The 20532-nt window shown below is 41.8% G+C and overlaps 1 protein-coding gene across 2 annotated transcripts in view; it reads right to left on the reverse strand.

Annotated features, from left to right (window-relative positions):
- The window catches only part of LOC141273800 (mitochondrial ribosome-associated GTPase 1-like), a 334821-nt gene that overhangs the window by 177279 nt on the left and 137010 nt on the right, over nucleotides 1–20532 (reverse strand). For both annotated transcript variants that reach the window (XM_073686165.1, XM_073686166.1), the window contains exons 4-5: nucleotides 17845–17925; nucleotides 12085–12141 (exon numbers count right to left, since the gene is read on the reverse strand). In XM_073686165.1, the coding sequence (XP_073542266.1) occupies nucleotides 12085–12141; nucleotides 17845–17925 (138 nt within the window). The remainder of the gene's footprint in view (nucleotides 1–12084; nucleotides 12142–17844; nucleotides 17926–20532) is intronic.

The following is a 20532-nucleotide window of genomic DNA, read 5'->3' on the forward strand; positions in this document are numbered from 1 at the left end:
ACCTCTCCCCCACCTGTACGTCTAACCTCTCCTCTCCAGTCCAGTCTGATACTGCACCCATGACCCTATACCAGAGTCCGTCCTCTGTTCTTGAACCTGTCCTGTCTGTAACTGTTCCAGTATCTACTCCGTCTAACTGGCCGTACAGCATACATTCCTCCAGATAACCAGTTATTGGCTGACCTTACTCTCCGAGTCCATCCCTGCCCCTTTGAACCCAGATGCTGCCTCTCTGTGGTCTGTCCTGGAGCAGCACCTGGTGTCCACCTGCAGGATCACGCATCAGTATTATCACGGTCACTGTTATTTATGCATTTCCCATACACTGTGATACAAGATCGCACATTATTTTATTTTAGCAGGATAATGCCAATGTTATTTTATGCATTTTTCATATACGTCTTACTTTTGATTTTGTACTCATCACTGACCTGCCGGGAGCCCAATTCTTGTTTTTCTGTAACTGTCTTTAAAGGCTGAGCTCTACACACACAGTTGTGCTCAAAAGTTTACATACCTCAACAAAATTTTTGCTTTCTTGGCCTTGTTTCAGAGAAAAAACTTCAAGCGGTCATTGATGTTAGAGGGGGCAATACACGGTATTAAGAACTGGGGTATGTGAACTTTTGATCTGGGTCATTTGAATGTTTTTGGTTGTCATTAAGATTTAAAAAGAGAAAAGACAGTTCTTTGACAATAAATGGCTTCACCCAACCAATAACCATAAGTGGAGAAAAAGTTTTTTCGTTATTATTCCTATTATCTGAAACAAGACCAAGAAAGGAAAAATTCTGCCGGGGTATGTAAACTTTTGAGCACAACCGTATAATATATATCTATAATATAACGCTACAAGCATCCCTCGGTCTGAAGCCTTTATAGACTGCGAAAGCGCGACACGCCTGCGCAGTCTGGCTCCAGACAGAAGAACGCATGGAGCCGTTACAGGAGTGTTACAGGAGTGTGCATGGCACCGGAGATCACGGTATGTATAGACATTGAATGCATACCGCGATCTCCGGCACCATACTTACATACTTACCTGACCGGGAGGAGCGTTGCAGTGGCGCCTCTCTTCGCCGGAGACCGGGGCAGGAGTGAAGACGTCGGAATGGGAGCATGCGCATAGCGCTATCCGGCGCCATTTTACTGAAGGCACATTTGCACTTTGTCTTCAGCAAAATGTCGCTGGACAGCAAGGTATGGACACGCGCGTACTTCAGCGCCGCACTCCTCCCCCGGCCTCCGGCAAAACAGGACACAGCAGCGCTGGAGCACAGGGAAGAAAGGTGAATGTAAGTGTTTTTTTTGTATGTGTGCAGCGTGAAAGGGATGAGGGGGCCACACATACCACAATTGGGGGATGAGGGGTACCATGCATACCAGGATTGGGGGGTGAGGGAACCATGCATACCAGGATTGGAGGTGAGGGGACCATGCATACCAGGATTGGGGATGAGGGGTGCCATATATACACCAGGATTGGGAGGGGTGCCATGCATACCAGGATAGGGATCAGGGGTACCATGCATACTAGGATAGGATGGGGGGACAGGATAGGGGCAGCACAAATACCAGGATTGGGGATGAGCGTTGCTATGCATACCAGAATTGGGGATGAGTGGTGCCATGCATACCAGGATTGGGGATGAGTGCTGCCATGCATACCAGGATTGGGGATGAGGGGTGCCATACATACCAGGATTAGGGATGAGGGGTGCCATACATACCAGGATTGGGGATGAGGGGTGCCATGCATACCAGGATTGGGGATGAGGGGTGCTATGCATACCAGGATTGGGGATGAGGGGTGCCATGCATATCAGGATTGGGGATGAGATGTGCCATGCATACCAGGATTGGGGATGGTGGGTGCCATGCATACCAGGATTGAGATGAGGGGTGCCATGCATACCAGAATAGGGATGAGGGATACCATGCATACCAGGATAGGGATGTGGGGGTGCCATGCATACCAGGATTCGGATGAGGGGCCATACATACCAGGATAGGGATGAGGGGTACCATGCATACCAGGATAAGGGATGGGGTACCATCTATACCAAGATGAGGGGAACCATATATATCAGGATAGGGATGAGGGATGGGGTACCATGCATACCAGTTTGGGGGTGAGGGGCCCATGCATACTAGGATAACGCTGAGGGAGCCATGCATACCAGGATGAGGGATGAAGGGTGCCATGCATACCAGGATTGGGGTGTGACGGGTGCCATGCATACCATGATGGGGATGAGGGGTGCCATGCATACCAGGATAGGATGGTGGGGATAGGATGGGGGAGGCACAAATACCAGGAGGGGGGCAGCACATACCAGCATGGGAGACCATATACCAATAAAAATGCTCACCACCCGGGCGTAGAACGGGTTCAATAGCTAGTAAATATATATATTTAATGATTTAAGATCATTAATTATTGTTGATGTGATGTTTTTTAAAGTATATAATATAAAATGGATCATGTAATGAGTTGCCTTATTAACTATGTTAGCACTATGATGCACTTTAACACTATATGCACTGAAGGAAAGAACTTTTTATGAGCCTTTTATGATAATTGTAATTGAAATTATCTTAATTGTAAAGCATATATATTGTTCACTTGATGTATTGAGCACTGCTTGAGAAATTTCCTCAATAGGAACGAAACGTTGCCACTGCTACCATGACTGTTTGTCAATAAACCACAATTTATTTATGAAGATTGGAGTGCTGCCTTTCTCTATATAGACTATTACTGAGGTTTGGTTGTGTGTCTGTTGCAGAATTTTTCCTTTCTTGACCTTGTTTCAGAGAATATGAATGATAACAAAAAAACTTTTTCTCCACTCATGGTTATTGGTTGGGTGAAGCCATTTATTGTCAAACTACTGTGTTTTCTCTTTTTAACCCCTTTACCCCCGAGGGTGGTTTGCACGTTAATGATCAGGCCAATTTTTACAATTGTGACCACTGTCACTTTATGAAGTAATAACTCTGAAACGCTTCAACTGATCCCGCTGATTCTGAGAGTGTTTTTTCTTGACATATTGTACTTCATGATAGTGGTAAAATTTCTTCGAAATGACTTGTGTTTATTTGTGAAAAAAATGGAAATTTGGCAAAAATTTTGAAAATTTCTCAACTTTTCAAATTTAGAATTTTCAAGCCCTTAAATCAGAAATATGTTGCACAAAATAGTTAATAAATAACGTTTACCACATGTCTACTTTACATCAGCAAAAATTATTTTTGTTACAAAGTTATAAGGGTTAAAAGTTGACAATCGATTTCTAATTTTCCCAACAAAATTTACAAAACCATTTTTAGAGACCACATCACATTTGAAGTGATTTTGAGGGGCCTTTATGACAAAATACCTTAAAGTGACACCATTCTAAAAGCTGCACCCCTCAAGGTGCTCAAAACCACATGCAAGAAGTTTATTAACCCTTCAGGTGCTTCACAGGAATTTTTAGAATGTGGAAGAAAAAAATTAACATTGAACTTTTTTCACAAAAATGTTACTTTAGACTCCAATTTTTTATTTTTGCAAGGGTAACAGGAAAAAATGGACCCCAAAATTTGTTGTGCAATTTCTCCTGAGCATGCCAATACCCCATATGTGGGGGAAAACCACTGTTTGGTCGCACAGCAGGGCTAGGAAGGTAAGGAGCGCCATTTGACTTTATGAATGTAAAATTTGCTTGAATAATTAGCTGACGCCATGTCGCGTCTGGAGAGTCCCTGATGTGCTTAAACAATGGAAATCCCCTACAACCTTCAAGTGACACCATTTAGAAAACTAGACCCCTCAGAGAACTTATCTAGATGTGTGGTGAGCACCTTGAACCCCCAGGTGCTTCACAGAAGTTTATAACATGGAGCCGTGAAAATAAAAAAATCTAACTTTTCCCACAAAATTATGTTTTAGCCCCAAATTTTTTTATTTTCACAAGGGTAAGAGGAGAAAATGGACCCCAAAAACTTTAGTGCAATTTCTCCTGAGTACGCCGATGCCCCTTATGTGGGGAAAATTCACTGTTTGGGCGCACGGCAGAGTTCAGAAGGGAAGGAGCACGGTGTGACTTTTTGAATGCAAAATTGGCTGGAATTGAGAGTGGACGCCATGTCGCGTTTGGAGAGCCCCTGATGTGAGTAAACAGTGGAAACCCCCCACAAGTGACCCCATTTTGGAAATTAGACCCCTAAAGGATTTTATCAAGGGGTATAGTCAACATTTTGAATCCAGAGGTACGACACAGAAATTGTTAACATTAGGTTATCGTATTGAATAAGTTGTCATTAGTTTTGAGAGCAAGTGCTCGCTACTTGAGTTAGCATCGGGTACTCGACTATGCACCATGTATCGCGGGTGCTCGAGTGACATGCTCGAGTCCCTGCCCGCATGTTTCACGGATGTTAGACACCCCCCAAAAAACATGCAGGGATCGCTCATGCATGGCAGGCGATCCCCGCAAGGTATTTTTGGCAGTGAAGCATATGGGGCGGAGACTCGAGTATGTCACTCGAGCACCCGCGATACTCTGTGCATACCCTAGAACCCGATGCAAACTCAAGTAGCAAGCACTTGCGCTCAACACTAGTCGCCATATAGTGATCTTTTTTTTTTCTTTACTTTTGAAAAAATTCCAACCCCAACACAACCCTAACCCCAGCACAACCCTAACCCTAGAATTTATTTTTTACGCCGTTTCTCATGCGGTGTAAGTGATAAGATGACTTTATTCTTCGGGTCGGTGCGATTACAGCGTTGCCAGATTCATATAGGTTTTTATGAATGACAGCTGTTACACAATAAAAGACATTTTTTTTGCAAAGACTAGTTTTTGCTTCGCCATATTTTGAGAGCTATAATTTTTGCATATTTCGGCAGACAGAGTCATGTGATGGCTTGTTTTTTGCGGGACGAGTTGACGTTTTTATTGATACCATTTTCAGGCAAGTGACATTTTTTGATCACTTTCTATACCAATTTTTGGGATGCAGAATAAACAAAAACCAACAATTTCGGAATAGTTTTTTTTGGGGGGGTTTTATGCCGTTCCACGTGGGGTAAAATTGATAAGGCAGCAGTGTTCTTCGGGTCAGTACGTTTACAGTGGTATCACATTTATAATTTTTTTATGTTTTGGCGCTTTTACACAATAAAAACTATTTTATGGAAAAAATATTTTTTTTTGCTTTGCTTTATTCTGACAGCTATAACTTTTTTGTGGGACAAGATAAAGTTTTCAGTGGTACCATTTTTATTTACATTTGTCTTTTTGATCGCTTTTTATTCCATTTTTTGTTTGGCGGTATGATGATAAAGCATCGTTTTTTGCTTTGCTTTCATTTAGTTTTTTTAACGTGTTCACTAAAGAGGTTACCTAGTGGGACAGTGTTATAGGTCAGGTCGTTCTGGACGCAGCGATACCAAATATGTGTACTTTTATTGTTTTGTTTTTTCATAATAATATTTATTCATGGGTAGAATATATTTTTATTTTTTGGGGATTATTTTTTTTAAATATTTTTAGAAATTTTTTTTTTTCACTTTCGGACACTTTTGGAACTTTTATACTTTGCCCCACTATGGGACTTTCACTTTTTTCAGTCTGATCGGCTGTATAGCATAGGAATGCAGCAGCATCCCGGTGCTATTACAGCCTGTCAGCGCTGCACAGAGAGAAGTTACTTTGATCGTGCACTGAACATGATTTGGGGGTTAATGTGCTGGGAGCGGTGCGGGACCGCCCCAAGCACATAGTACCAAGTGTCAGCTGTGAGAATCAGCAGACACCCAGCGGCGATCACACCCGCATAGCCTCTGTGGGGGCGAAATCGCCAACGCATGCTAATACGTATCTGGTCCATAAGGGCCAGGGCACAGATACGTATTAGTTCACCCCATGTCAGAAAGGGGTTAAATCTTAATGACAACCAAAAACATCCAAATGACCCTGATCAAAAAAGTTCACATACCCTGGTGATTTTGGCCTGATAGCATGCTCAGAATTTATTTGACACAAATGGGTTTGAATGGCTACTAAAGGTAGCAGCCTCACCTATGACCTGTTTGCTTGTAATTAGTGTGTGTGCATAAAAGCTGAGTGAGTTTCTGGGATCTAGACAGACTCTTGCATCTTTCATCCAGCCCCTTTAACACATACCACGATTCATGATGCACAGATACCGCAGAGAAATATATATATAGTACAATGCAAAGATTTCACTTCTTACATTACATGAGCGATATCTATTGTAAATTCCACAATAGCTCAGAAACCTGCAAATCGCTCCACACAGTATACAGGACCCCATAAAATGCTCCATACAGAACACTGGCCCCCATAAAATGGTCCATACAGAATAATGGCACCCATAAAATGCTCTATACGGAATACTGGCCCCCATATAACGTTCCATACAGAATACTGGCTCCCATATAATGCTCCATACAGAATACTGACCTCCATAAAACGCTCCATACAGGATACTGGCCCCCATATATTGCTCCGTACAGGATACTGGTCCCCTTATAACGCTCCATACAGGATACTGGCCCCCATATAATGCTCCATGCAGGCTGTTCCCCCCACATAATGCCCTATGCAGGCTGTTCCCCCCCCTTATAATGCCCTATGCAGGATGTCACCCCCCCATATAATGCCCCATGCAGGATGTCACCCCCTATATAATGCCCCATGCAGGATGTCACCCCCTATATAATGCCCCATGCAGGATGTCACCCCCATATAATGCCCCATGCAGGATGTCCCTCCCACCCATATAATACCCCATGCGGGATGTTCCTTTCCCCCCCATATAATGCCCCATGCAGGATGTCCCTTTCCCCACCATATAATGCCCCATGCAGGATGTCCCTTTCCCCACCATATAATGCCCCATGCAGGATGTCCCTTTCCCCCCATATGATGCCCTATGCAGGATGTCCCTTTCCCCCCCATATAATGCCCCATGCAGGATATCACCCCCCTCTTTATAATGCCCAATGCGAGATGTCACCTCCCCTCATTAAAATGCCCCATGCAGGATGTCACTCCCCCTCTTTATAATGCCCCATGCAGGATGTCACCTCCCTATATAATGCCCCATGCAGGATGTCACCCCCCATATAATGACCCATGCCTCCATACATTAAAAAAAAAAAAACACAAATACTCACCTCACTCCTCCTCACCGGCTGCCGCTGCTCAGGTCTGGACACCAGCGTTATTGGCGTCTTCCCGCTCTGCGCTGCCTGTGATGGCTCAGGGGAGGGCGTGGTGGAAAGACGTCACTGCACCGTCTGACCTGAGACGTCACAGAAAGAGCACAGCAGGAAGACGGCGGATCTGCGGACGCACAGCGAGAGGTAAGTATTCGGCTGCAGGGGCCCTGAGCAAGCGGGGGAGAAGGGCGGGCGCTGGCACCGCTCTCCTTCGCCCATAGCCCGGAGCGGTGCCCGACCGCGTGTAGGCCCCCCGCCTGCACAGGGCCCCGGCACTTGCCCGGGTGCTGACGCCGACCTTGCATCCAGCCACTTACGTTTCTGGATTGTGAGTTATGGAGAAAGCAAAAGAATTGTCAACGGATCTACAGGAAAAAGGTAGTTGAGTGGTATAACACAGGAAAGGGATACAAAAAGATATCCAAGGAATTTATAATGCCAGTCAGCAGCTTAAACTGTGATTAACAAATGGCAAATCAGTCACAACTGCCAGGAAAATTGTCCGGGATGCAAAGAAAAACCCACAAATAACATCAGCTGAAATTTAGGACTCTCTGAAAACTAGTGGTGTGGCTGTTTCAAGATGCACAATAAGGAGGCACTTGAAGAAAAATGGGCTGCATGGTCGAGTCGCCAGAAGAAAGCTATTACTGCACAAATGCCACAAAGTATTTCGCCTACAATACTCAAAACAGCACTGGGACAAGCCTCAAAACTTCTGGAACAAGGTAATTTGGAGTGATGAGACCAAAATTGAACTTTTTGGCCACAACCATAAACGATACATTTGGAGAGGTCAACAAGGCCTATAATGAACGGAACACCATTCCTACTGTAAAGCATGGAGGTGAATCGCTGATGTTTTGGTGATGTGTGAGCTACAAAGGCACTTGTAAAAGTTGAAGGAAAGATGAATGCAGCACCTTATCAGCAAATACTGGAGGCAAATTTGCACTCATCAGCCTGGAAGCTGTGCATGGGACGTACTTGGACATTCCATCCAAAACACAAGGCCAAGTCGACCTGTCATTGGCTACAGCAGAACAAAGTGAAGGTTCGGGAGTGGCCATCTCAGTCTCCTGACCTCAATATCATTAAGCCACTCTGGGAAGATCTCAAGCGCGCAGTTCATGCTAGACAGCCCAGGAATTTACAGGAACTGGAGGCTTTTTGTCAAGAAGAATGGGCAGCTTTACCATCTGAGAAAATAAAGAACCTCATCCACAACTACCACAAAACACTTCAAGCTGTCATTGATCTTAAAGGAGCAATACATGGTATTAATAACTGGGGTATGTGAACTTTTTATCAGGGACATTTGGATGTTTTTGTTTGTCATTAAGATTTAAAAAGAGAAAACACAGTAGTTTGACAATAAATGGCTTCACCCAACCAACAACCATGAGTGGGGGAAAAACTTTTTTATCTTCATTCATATTCTCTGAAACAAGGCCAAGAAAGCAAAAATTCTGTCGGGGTATATATGTATGTATGCATGTATATGTATGTGTGTGTATATATATATACATGTACAGTACAGACCAAAAGTTTGGACACACCTTCTCATTTAAAGATTTTTCTGTATTTTCATGACTATGAAAATTGTACATTCGCACTGAAGGCATCAAAACTATGAATTAATACATGTTTTTCTTTACTTAGCTGCTTTTTTCTTGCCATAATACAAATTCTAACAGTCTATTCAGCAGGACTATCAGCTGTGTATCCACCAGACTTCTGCACAATACAACTGATGGTCCAACCTCATTTATAAGGCAAGAAATCCCACTTATTAAACCTGACAGGGCACACCTGTGAAGTGAAAACCATTTCCGGTGACTACCTCTTGAAGCTCATCAAGAGAATGCCAAGAGTGTGCAAAGCAGTCATCAAAGCAAAAGGTGGCTACTTTGAAGAACCTAGAATATAAGACATATTTTTAGTTGTTTCACACTTTGTTGTTAAGTATATAATTCCACATGTGTTAATTCATAGTTTTGATGCCTTCAGTGTGAATGTACAATTTTCATAGGTATGAAAATACAGAAAAATCTTTAAATGAGAAGGTGTGTCCAAACTTTTGGTCTGTGCTGTATATAGCACCAACATATTCTGTGGGGTTTGGGACTTCACAATCCATATAAGTCCTACAAAAATATGGAGTTTCCTATATAGATTAGGGGATATGGTCCCTTTATCCACATTACACTTGTTGTTTGAATAATAATTATAGAACCACTGTGAACAGTGTTTGGGAGGCTGGGTTTGGTACTGCCCAAAAAGTTGATCGTCAACAGATTAAGAAACAGACAAGACTCCTTGGATGTAAGGCTTATGATTGTTATTGAAAAGAAGTGTGGTTTTTTTTGGTAAATGATATTTATGTAATGTCAGCAATGTATTTTGGACATTAAGTTATTTGGTTATTATAACTGTAACAGATTAAAATAAAAAATTGAGAAGGAAAATTTACGGTTTTCATTTAGTTCCATAATAATCCTGCATTAATAGCTGTCCAATAATTATGCATACAGATATTCTCCTAAGAAAGAGAAAACCTAACTTTTACTTTCCCAAAATATTCAGGTTAATTAACCATTTGGATTGACTGACACTGCTGTAGTTGTTTAGTAATAAAATGAGTCATCAAAAATACAAACTACCTAATAATTGTGCAAACAGTGTATATCTGGTAAAAAAGGTCTTTTTCAATATGAATCTATTTTAAACTGACTGCTGCATGATTATATACTTTTTCTGTTCCACATGAATTAGTCTCACATCTCATAACCTCGTCTTATGCACTGTGACTCTTCAGAGACTGATTTTTCGACTTAAGGACACGTTCACATGTTCAGTAATTTACATCAGTATTTGTAATCCAAAACCAGGAGTGGAACAATCAGAGAAAAAGTCTAACAGAAACAAGTCACCACTTCTGTATTTGTCACCCACTTTTAGTATTTGTAAGCCAAAACCAGATGTGAAATACTGATCAAATACTGAACATGTGAATGTGGCCTAAAAGGTAGCATTTGTTATAGTTGATAGTTGTCGGCCGATCAATAGTTCAGCAGGCAGCCATCTCTTAAAGAAGTTGTCCAGTACTTTATATTACCCCCCAATGTATCCCCCCGGGGCCCCTAAGACTTTTTGTAAATACCTTCCGTTGCAGATACTGCCTGTGAGCGGCGCTATCACTGGCTTATCACAGGCATCACGTGACCCCACGCTGACGTCACAACAAGTGAGGCGTGACTTCCAGCGGTGGCTGCTGGGTTGTGGGTGGGGTCACCTCCCTGCGTCACACCCAGCATCCACTGTGTGCTTTCCCAATGAATGGGGACAGGCAGAGTGAGAGGTGGATGCCAGGTGTGATGCGGGGGGGAGGGGGTAAGGAGGGTAATCCCGCCCACAGCCCAGCAGCCACCGTGCAGAAGACAGAGACCCCCGGCTGCTGCCAGCACTTGTTGTGACGTCAGCGGATGTCAGAGCCGGCTGCAGCCAGGGGTCACGTGATGCCTGTGAGCGGCCAGTGATAGCGCCGCTCACAGGCAGTATCTGCAATGTAAGGTAATTATAAAAATCCTTAGGGGCCCCAGGGGCATACATTGGGGGGTGGGGGGGGGGGTAATATAAAGTACTGGACAACCCCTTTAAATAACAAAGATCAGCAGTCGAAATCAGACATTCCGGATCATTTTTTTTGTCTCCTCACATCTCTCGGGGAGACTCCCATACATATTTGGCTGTTGGCCAATCCCACCTGGGGGTTCGGATGAAGTTAGTCAAATGAGTATGGGGATCATTATTCTCAGAGAAATATATTACTCACAACGCATAAGAACTGCCATTCTACTGGCTTCTTTAGTACTGTCTGTCAACTTCAGATGCAGAACGTTTGCAATGATTGCCAAAAGATTAACCTATTTACTTGGTCAAGTCAAACGATCTTGGTCAACTAGACAGTGGTAGAATGGGGACATCACTTCAGGTCTCTGCTAAGCCGTCAGAGCAAATTGTGCTGGACCCAGGGGGTGCGGTAGGTACCTAGAACTAAGTCCATTGTTTTTTACCAATCCAAACTTTTATTTTGCTCAAACAACACCCCCCAATTGGTTTTCATTATAGTACTTATTTACATACAGTATATAGGTGTTGTACACTCCATTCAAATGTATGATTAATTCTATTGAGGGGGCAACTCACATGGGTTTATATTTACACGCTTTTGTAGGCTTTATTAGGTTTTAGATTATATAGTGAAACGTGTAGAGCAGTAAGCTGTGTTAGAGCAAAGAGTTATGAAATGATTGTGAGCCAACACCACCTACTGGGATCTCTGGTATTAAGAACATGCATGCTAGTCAGTCTCTGGCCAGGGGCCGTCCTGGTTAATAAAAGTAAGTAGGCTTAGCTGGAATATGCTGACCTCAAATTTAGGAGCATATTACACTCACAGATCTGTTTTAATACTTTCAATTTCCTTTTACATTTTCAAGTTATTTTAAAATAGTACATTTTTTATATATGTTAATGTGATGAGCTGTGAGGGTTCTCAAAAGACACTAGAAGCAAGAACGTACTGACATGTTTAATGTAGGTATGGAAAAACTGATTCCAACCTTCTAAATAACACTTGTGGTGACTGGAGGAAAGGCGCTGGCAGAATGTAGTGTTGGATTAATGGATTGCTTTCACTGCAACATTTTTTCATATAGGGAAATATTTCTCAAAGGCTTTCACAAGGACAAATAAGTGTAAAAATCAAATCCCCGCCCCAAAGGAAGTGGACATACTGTCATGACAAAAGACTACTTCTACACGTCGGTCTAAAACCTCACCTCTGCTCTGTTGAATCGAGGATTATTTCCAATTCGTTCCATAATAGCAGGGACAACCTAAATGTTCAAAAGAATAAAATACAGCAATAGGCTTAAAAATGCATAACATATAAAACAATTGATTCATGAGATAAAACATTTTTAAACGATGCTGAAGAAAAGTTGAACACAGGAGTTACTGAACGAAGCGCCATTGCTTCCAAATATCCCAACATTGCAATTCCTTATGCAAAGTAAATTGGTAACTGCCAATGCAAATACCTAGCCAAGTTTATTTATGAAAAATTGGACATTTTATGAAAATTTGGAAAAATTTGTAATTTTCGAACGTTGAATTTTTATGCCCTTAAAACAGTTAGTCGAAACACTAAAAATAATTAACAACATTTGCCACATGCTTACTTTACATCAAGACCAGTTTTTAAACATTTCTTTATTAGAAATAAAAAAAGTTTTAGGGGGCAACTGAAGGAGTGAGCTCCCTGTCCAGCAGCTTATAATCCTTCAAATACAAAGGCTTTTAACCTCCATCCGCCACCCTATACACCTGTATAGGTGTTTATAAAAGTGAGTCGGAGTCGCTACGTTGCTGAAGTGGTCTGAAGCCTACCAGACAGCCTGAAGCCTCGACCTATCCTAGACCGCCACACGCCAAGTCCGCAGCCCCCTGGAGAAACCCACTGGACGGACCTGATCTTACCAGGGTTCATATCCAGAGCAGGGGGACACCGAGGGCTTCGGCATTGGAAGCACCAGACATTGAGCCCATTGGGACACTCGCCTATCCCGGTTCCTTGTGCTGTGGTGGCCGGTTCCTGCAGCCGCCTTGCTCCCTGCTCTAGTGCTGCTGACGTCAGACGAGGCGGACCGGAGACAAGAGAGTCCGGGACCTGAGATCTACGTTCTCACGCGCTGGGTGAGTGCCGGAGACTGAGGCCTGAGGTGCCTGTAATTACGCCATCTTGCTTCAGTTGTGATATGCATGGGGGAGCTCACAGTGGGGCAGCTGTAAAACCCCAAGGGGAGGCTATTATATTACAATCGTACCTGGACTGCCCCCAGTTTAAAAATATACTTACAGACACTGTCTGGCTCAAGGGACACAAAAGATAAGGGACACAAATAAGACTTTCTAGGGAGATAACAATATACTCCCCCTTCTCTCCCTTTATTCCCCAACGGATCTCCTATAAGGCCTCTGTTCTTAAGACAAGATCTGCTCCTTATTCACATTAAGCAGGTATTAATAGTTAACAACATTCATTAACATCACTATAGTACTTTATTCAAAATAAATCAAAGAAGTACTCAATAGACTATTACATTCCATATTTCTCAAGAGAATTGTACATCATATGACAACTGGAACTTTAGCGACATCTTGTGGCCGAGAGAGAAAAACACACCATAATCTTACAAAATTTTTATTCGGCTGCTGTATACCACATAATCCCTTAATTATACTACTCAATGATATGTGAATATAATAGAAACATGTCAATCTTTATTACTAAATAACATTAAAACATTTATATTACCCCCATCCCCCAATGTATCCCCCCGGGGCCCCTAAGACTTTTTGTAAATACCTTCCGTTGCAGATACTGCCTGGCCATTATATGATACGGAATATTTGACAATGCAGTGATGTAGGGATGAATAGTCATGTGTTTGCACACACTAAGCCACTGAGGCCTTAGAAATTGTATCAGATTTGGGCACATGCTCACCACATTTTATACCTACTTTGGTCTATGAGAATCGACTTACTTTCTATTAAGGAATGGAGCTTGTTCTCCCCTTAGTGGAGCAGTTTGGTTTAGCCTGTTTGTGGATTTTGTCTGATAGTATTCCCCATTTTTAATTGGTTTTAATGTTATTTGGTAATGAAGATTGACATGTTTCTATTATATTGTTTTTTTTTACTTCCAATTTCTATAGGTTGTGATGAATTATAGGGAAGTTCCTTTAACTACTTTGGAGTTATTTAGGTTGAATCACTGATATATGAGCTTCTTTAACAATAATACAGAACTTTCACCATATGTGAGCATATACAACAGCAATATGGAACGCTATCTAATGTGACACTCCAGCAAACAGAAATCTCATCAGAATGGTTAATATAGGGGGTGGCCCCACCAGAGAAACAAATACAAACTTAAACACAAAAGGAGAGATTTGTCAAAAAAGCAAATGTTTCACACTCTGCGACTAACAAGAGCCCATCTTTCTCCAAAAAGGATCAAGGCAGCGATAATGAAGGCTCTACATTAGATTCTCTGCAGGTCTCCCGTTCTTTTATTCAAGAGGCCCTTTCTAATGCATTAGATCCACTTATGAAAGAAATTAAAGATGTAAGACGAGAAATTAACTAACTGGGAGCAAGAGTCGAATCAGTAGAAACAACTCAAGACTCGTTATGTGATTTCTCGGTGGTGGCCTCAGAAGGACTTCAAAAAGGTCAACAATATTTGAACACCGCTTTTGAAGCTCTAGAGGACCAAGAGAACAGAGGACCTCGTAACAATCTACGCATCAGACGCCTCCCTAAATCTGTTCTGCCAGAATTAAATCCCTACCACAATCAAAAATCTCTTCATCCTGTTATTAGGTGAAAAATATCAAGAAGAAATTATAATATAATCCACAGAGCATTGAGGAAGAAGCCCAAACCATCTGAACCCCCAAGAGATATAATCTGTCATCTTCTCAAATATAAAGTCAAGGAAGATATTCTCAAAAGATCAAGAGGATTAGAACACACAACCTTGGAAAATGCCCAAATCTCCATATATCAGGATATCTCTCCTCAAACTCTACAAAAAAGGAGAATTTTAAAGCCTTTAACAGATGCTCTACGCAAGAAAAAAATCTTGTACTCGTGAATGTTCCCATTTGGCATCTTTTTGTTTGAAGGAAAGAAACTGATTATTCAGTCTAAAAATGATTTCAACGAAGCATTGGCACTTATGGACCTTTCATATCTCCTCATTGAAGACTAGGATCTTCATCTCTTCTCTCAGTGCCCCCACCCTCGGTGTTTGAATCTGCCATGACTGGCTGTTGAGGCAAACAAAGGAAAAAAAATGGGGAACTCACACACAAACATCTGATACCGGACTGATGCCTGTTCTTTTTGGCTAGGTTTGCTTCCTGCTAATCTTTGGTTACCATTCTCTTCAAGTTACGTAGGGAAGGAATTTTGACTGAATCATATAGGTGCTTATGTTCAAGTCTATGCAGTCCTCATTGTCATACAGAGCTCAACTGTTCGTTGCTGATGTTGTAAGATTGCAATCTATTCATACTAAACAGAATTCCAATGTTACTGGTATAGTTACCATATTCTAATGATGCTCACCTTTTATGGGGTTGTGATAATCTCTCTGAAGCTTATAGCTTTAGTTCGTATCAATATGCTTAGTGTATCTATTGAACTAACCCTTGTTGCTCTTTTTCTCTGTTACTTGTTCCCCCACACTTCCCTTCCATTCTGTGCTACCCAGTCGTCCGGTCAAGCGTCACAGATTTGTGCCTTCAGATCTCCACATTGGATAAACAGGTACCAGGTGATGTTCACGACATACTTCTCTTCACTAAGAACCCAAACCTCGGTACACCATCAAAATATAGGTAGAGCGAGGGTCCAAGATAACATTATATCTCAAAATAATGAGTATGGCCAAGTTTATAATACTATCCTACAACATAAGGGTTATTGACGCCCCTTCGAAAGGAGGACAAATCATCAAATACTTCAAAAAGGAGAAAATCGTTTTCTGTCTAATACAGGAGACACATTTTAGACTGGGCCATATCCCGTCACTTCCTAAATCGCAGTACTCTAAATGGTTCCACAGCCCTTCCTGTTCCCAGTCAGGCAACTCTAGAGGGGTCAGTATAGGCATAAACAACCAAGTCCCATTTACCTTACTGGATCAATTGAAAGATGACAATGGAAGATACATTTTTATTAAAGTGTTACTGGGCTCCAATCCTATAACAATTGGAAATATATATGCACCAAATAATAATCATCAGATAGATTGGTTAATTGAAACATTGGATATATTACAAGATTTTATGGAGGGCATATTGATACTTGGAGGAAATTTTAATGTGGCTCTGAAACCTTCTTTAGATACATCTTCAAAAAAGTCGATATTTTCACAGAAAGCCCTTGCTAAAATCAGATACAAGCTTCATAACATATGCTTAACAGATATTTGGAGACTTGCAAACCCTACTACTAAAAGACTTTACACACTACTCAGCCCCTCATAACTCGTAATGACAAACTTTATGGGAAGCACATAAGTCATATATAAGGGAAGAATTTATTGCACTAGCCGCACACATCAAAAAAGAAGAGGATAGGGAACAGAAAGAATTACTAAACAAAATTCAAAATATTGAAAAAATGCATAAAAAAACACCTGCTATCTCACAATTCCCTTTTAAGTGAATTAAGAACAAAATTATGTAACCTACTAAACTTGCTAAACTTGCAATCAGCAAAAAGCTACCTCTTTCCAAATATAAATACTAAGCACATGGAGACAGACCTACAAAATGCATGATCACGCAAATCAAACAAAGGAAGGCAAAGTCTTTTAGTTCTAGATTGAAAGACTATAATACTACCACAATCTTTAAAACAGAAGAAATTGCATTAGAGTTCAAAAATGTTTTGAGAATCTGTATAATTTAGACACCCAACTCTCAGAACCTGTTAAAGACAAAAGAGATAAAATAAAGGCCTTTTTAAAAGATATCCCTCTACCAAAAATTTCTGAAACACAAATAGCATCCTTATGTTCTCCTATTTTGGAGAAAGAAATACACGAGGTGCTTCCATCTGCCCCAAAAATATAAATCCCCAGGTCCAGATGGGTTTTCCACCTTTTATTGCGAAACATGCAGTACTATGCTTCTTCCCTATCTAACCAAACTCTTCAACGAAGCCCTTAATGGAGCGCCCTTAAAACACCCAAACACTTGCTGCTATAATTACCATAAGGCCACAGCCCCACCATCAGTATTTGGTCAGTATTCGGTCAGTATTTTTTCTCAGGAGTGGGAGACAAAACCAGGAGTTGGTGATAAATGCAGAATTGGTGACTTGTTTCTATCATACCTTTTCTCTGATTGTTCCTCACCTGGTTTTGGCTGCCACTCCTGAGAAAAATACTGACCGAATACTGACCAAATACTGATAGTGGGGCTGCGGCCCAATACCTAAAGAAGGAAAAGATCATACCCTGAGCAGTAGTTATGCACAGGGTATGGTGGCATTCATGGGTTTTTCTTACTTTAATAGAAGGGTACCAACAATTTTGTCCATGTCTGTAATTTATATTGAGCCAAAATGGGTGTTAGCAGAGATTAGACTCTGGGGTCATATATTTTTTTTACTGCATGGCGTTGACCAACAATAAGCAGGAACTGTCACGCAGAGTAAAAAGACAAAAAAAACCTTGATTTTTCTGAGCGAGACATGTAATGACACACAGCCCTGCTCTCCTCACTGATTTCACGGCTGGCATCTATGGCGTAGAGAAGGGTTCCACCACCTGCGGCTGGGTGATTTCCATGATACACATAACAATGTGGGTTATAGTTAAACTAGTGACAAAATGTATGATTGGTGGAGGTAGGTTGAACTTGATGGACCTAGGTCTTTTTTCAACCTATGTAACTATATAACCTCCTTGCCCTTCAGATAACCTTAAGACAAAAGAAACAAACACTTCCCACCTGGTTGATGTTTCCATTCCCGATGCAATCAGTGTAAATGACCTTTCCATCTCCATGTTTCTCTAGGTGGGTAACGATCCTCTGAGAAAGGACAAAGGACAAAGTACATAATAAGAGTGAAACAATACAGTACAGTACATGAAAGAAAGTGGTTCATTTAAAAAAAAAATAATGATCGGCCTATATTGCTGTATAATAAAGTTACATTTTAAAATACAACAATTATAATTATCACTAGAGCCAGGAGGAAACTTGTATACCATAAAAACAGACCAAGCCAGTTCAAGGTCAATTACACCATTAATTTCGGATTTCCAGGAGAATCTGTATTTTCCGGGGGCCAGTACAAAACTCATCGGACTCAGTCAATACTAGCTGTTGAGCAGGACTTGGAGTCCACCTGAACAGAATTATAATTTTTTGGTTTGCCTGGATATTATGCACTTTAGTTTACATTGCACTTAGCTTGGTGAAGAGAATGTACATGCATTGATCTATATATCCCATCGTTCATTAATTGAGATGTATTTAACATTATGTATTATTGATTTAAATATTTTATGAATCATGGAGCTCTTTTGATGGAACCTCATCTTCCAGAGCAAAAAAAAAACAGCCATAGGAAATCTGATGTGAAATATCTTTCAAGAAGTCAGAAGGTCTCCATACACTTTAGGCTATGTGCCCACGTTGCAGAAATGAAGCAGAAAATTTCTGCTTCATTTCTGCAAGTCCTCTCCCGGAAAAACGCATGTGGAATTCCGCAAGCGTTTATCGCGCGTTTTCCACATGCGGAATTGCCTTGCGTTTTTAATGCATTGAATAAGGCAACTCCGCTTGCGGAAACGCAAAATTAATGGACATGCTGCAGATTTCTGAACGCAGCATAAACGCTGCGGAAAAATCCGCAGCATGGGCATAGGACTTGCGGATTCTCATTGGGGACCATGGGATGCGGATTACCAAGCGTTTTACAAGCGTTTCCGCTGCGGAAATTCCGCATCAAAAACGCTTGTAATCCGCAACGTGGGCACGCAGCCTTAGACTGGAGGCCGAGCCAGCCAATTTTGGCCGGCTTTAGTCTAATGTGTACGGAGGCCTTAAAGAAGTTGACAGCCCCCGAAATACAAATTTGTTTAAGCTAATCTTTCCTGCATGGCAATATTAGACACCTCTATACATTTTACATGTTTCTACCTTTCATTCCTCCTGAATTTTACTTAATTTCCTGCATCCAGTTTGTGTACATGCTGCTCTTCCAAATTAGGCAGCTTAGGCCATGTGCACACTGTGCGCTTGATGTGTTTTCGCTGCGTTTTTTCCATGCGGAAATGCACCAACAACGCTAGGTAATCCGTGTGCAAGTTAATGCAATGACAATCCTGAAGTGCTGTGCACATGATCAGGAATTTTCCTGACAGGATTGTCATTGCGTTTAAATCTGCAGCATGTCAATTCTTTGTGCGTTTCTGCAGCGTTTTTCACCCATAGACTTGAATTGAGTCAGTCAAATATGCAGCAAAAACACAGGTATAAAATATTTGTGGATTTGCTGTGGATGTTTGCTGCATATTTGACTGAATCAATTCAAGTCAATGAGTCAAATACGCCGCAAAAACGCACAAATAATGGTACCCGGGCCGGGAAAGACTACTCCTCCCATCATCTGACCACCGCTCCCACTGATAACAGCGGGAGCAGGCGCGGCTGAGGGGAGAAGTAGTCTTCTCAGCCAAGCCGGAGTCTGTGAGCGGTGTTTAAAAAAAAAAAAAAAAGTAAAAATCTATATTAAAATAAAAAACACCTTATTCTCACCTGTCCGGCGTCCTCCCGATGTCCCCCGTCGGTAGACTGACGGGAGCACGATCGCTCCCAGCAGTGTACATCGCTAATTAACTCAGTTGAACTCAGCCCCAGCAGTGCAGAATGTACACTGACAGGAGTGCTTACACTCCTGTCAGTGTATAGTGCGTGATTGATCTGGCTGCTGGTGAAGTGACCCGGATCACCGTGGGACACTGGGATTACGTCATGACGGTGGACAGGTGAGGGGTATGGTTGTTTTTTATTTTTGTTTTTTTACAAAAGAGGAGGGATTTGGCATTAGGTGAGTATACAGTGTTTTCTATTCTTAAATAGATTATTAAAACCGTGTGGCATTTTATTTAAATAAAAGACTTTATCTGGCCCTGTCTTTATTGAAAAACCATCAAAAACTTTACCACACAGTTAGTAATGGGGGTGTCTTATAGACGCCTCTCCATTAACAATCTTGGCTTCATATCAGCCGCCAATACAAGGCTGACATGAACCCCAACCTTATTAGCCTACTCGCCACCGTTACACGGCTGTGGGAAGAGCGGAAGCTAAGCGCCAGATTTGGCACATCTTATGGATGCGCCATTTCTGGGGCGGCCGAGAGCTGATATTATTAGCCGAAGAGGGGGCTAATATCCATGGCCCCTTCCCTGGCTTTTAATATCAGACCGCAGCTGTCTGTTTAGCCTTTTCTGGTTAGATTTTATAGGGGGACCCTAAGTCAATTTTTTTTGGAGTCCCCCTGTAATCTAGCCAGTAAAGGCTAAGCAAACAACTGTGGGCTGTTATTAATAGCCAGGGAACATTTTTGGCTAATGGCCCCTTCCCCAGCTACTAATATCAGCTCCCAGCGGTCGGCTTTCCCTCTAC

Source organism: Phyllobates terribilis, unplaced genomic scaffold (assembly GCF_046119375.1).
Source record: "Phyllobates terribilis strain yellow unplaced genomic scaffold, ASM4611937v1 Scaffold_5__5_contigs__length_657084704, whole genome shotgun sequence".
Lineage (NCBI taxonomy): Eukaryota > Metazoa > Chordata > Amphibia > Anura > Dendrobatidae > Phyllobates > Phyllobates terribilis.